General features: G+C 45.0%; 1 protein-coding gene across 4 annotated transcripts in view; it reads left to right on the plus strand.

The window, feature by feature from the left end:
* LOC116672843 (putative homeodomain transcription factor 2) overlaps nucleotides 1–614 on the plus strand; it is a 46,261-nt gene that overhangs the window by 22,319 nt on the left and 23,328 nt on the right. For 3 of the 4 annotated variants that reach the window (XR_004327659.1, XM_032504791.1, XM_032504793.1), the window contains exon 4: nucleotides 257–268. The exons of the other annotated variant lie outside the window; for it this stretch is intronic. Coding sequence is in view for 2 of the 3 variants with exons in the window: in XM_032504791.1 (XP_032360682.1) it covers nucleotides 257–268 (12 nt within the window). In the remaining variant the exon portion in view is untranslated. The remainder of the gene's footprint in view (nucleotides 1–256; nucleotides 269–614) is intronic. 4 annotated transcript variants of the gene reach the window in all.

A 614-nucleotide genomic window follows, 5' to 3' on the forward strand; every position in this document is an offset into this window, starting at 1 on the left:
AATGTCTCTTCTCATCCTCTATTTCTTTTGGTTCACTAAGCCTTTTTTTTGTCCTCTTTGACTTTCACTCCTCAATCTTCCTCCCTTTTCTTCTGTTCATGCTGTCTCTCACCATGCTACCGGTTCTTTTCCAGTGTTTTCTTTTAACTCTTACCTCTCTCTGCCCTCCTGGCTGGGTGTCACCTGCCCACCTCTCCTCTCTTTATCTCCATATACATCCCTTCTTCTTCCATCCGTCTTTTCCCCCTCTCTACAGTTTATTTCTCTGGTGAGTATACAGCGGGGAAGACGTCCCTCTTTTTGTCCCACAGTGCACGTCTGCTCACCCAAGCTTTAGACTGTTAGACTGTGATTGGTTGGTTTGATCACTCATTTCAGTTGCCATGCCAAAATCCCGGTGTGTTTATTAACCCCACTCTGTGTTCACACTGTGGCAACACTGCTTTGTGATGGGCTGCAGGAGGAAGTTGTTTCCTTAAAGTTTAACTGCAGTCAGACAAATGAGAGAACTGAGCAGCTGCGGACTCCAGAGTTGCTTATGGTGTGAACACAGCTGGATTAGTGCCAAAACTGTGGTTGTCTTTAACCTTTATTTATCCAGGTAAACTGTTTGA

Source organism: Etheostoma spectabile, chromosome 23 (genome assembly GCF_008692095.1).
Source record: "Etheostoma spectabile isolate EspeVRDwgs_2016 chromosome 23, UIUC_Espe_1.0, whole genome shotgun sequence".
In the NCBI taxonomy this organism is placed as follows: Eukaryota; Metazoa; Chordata; class Actinopteri; order Perciformes; family Percidae; genus Etheostoma; species Etheostoma spectabile.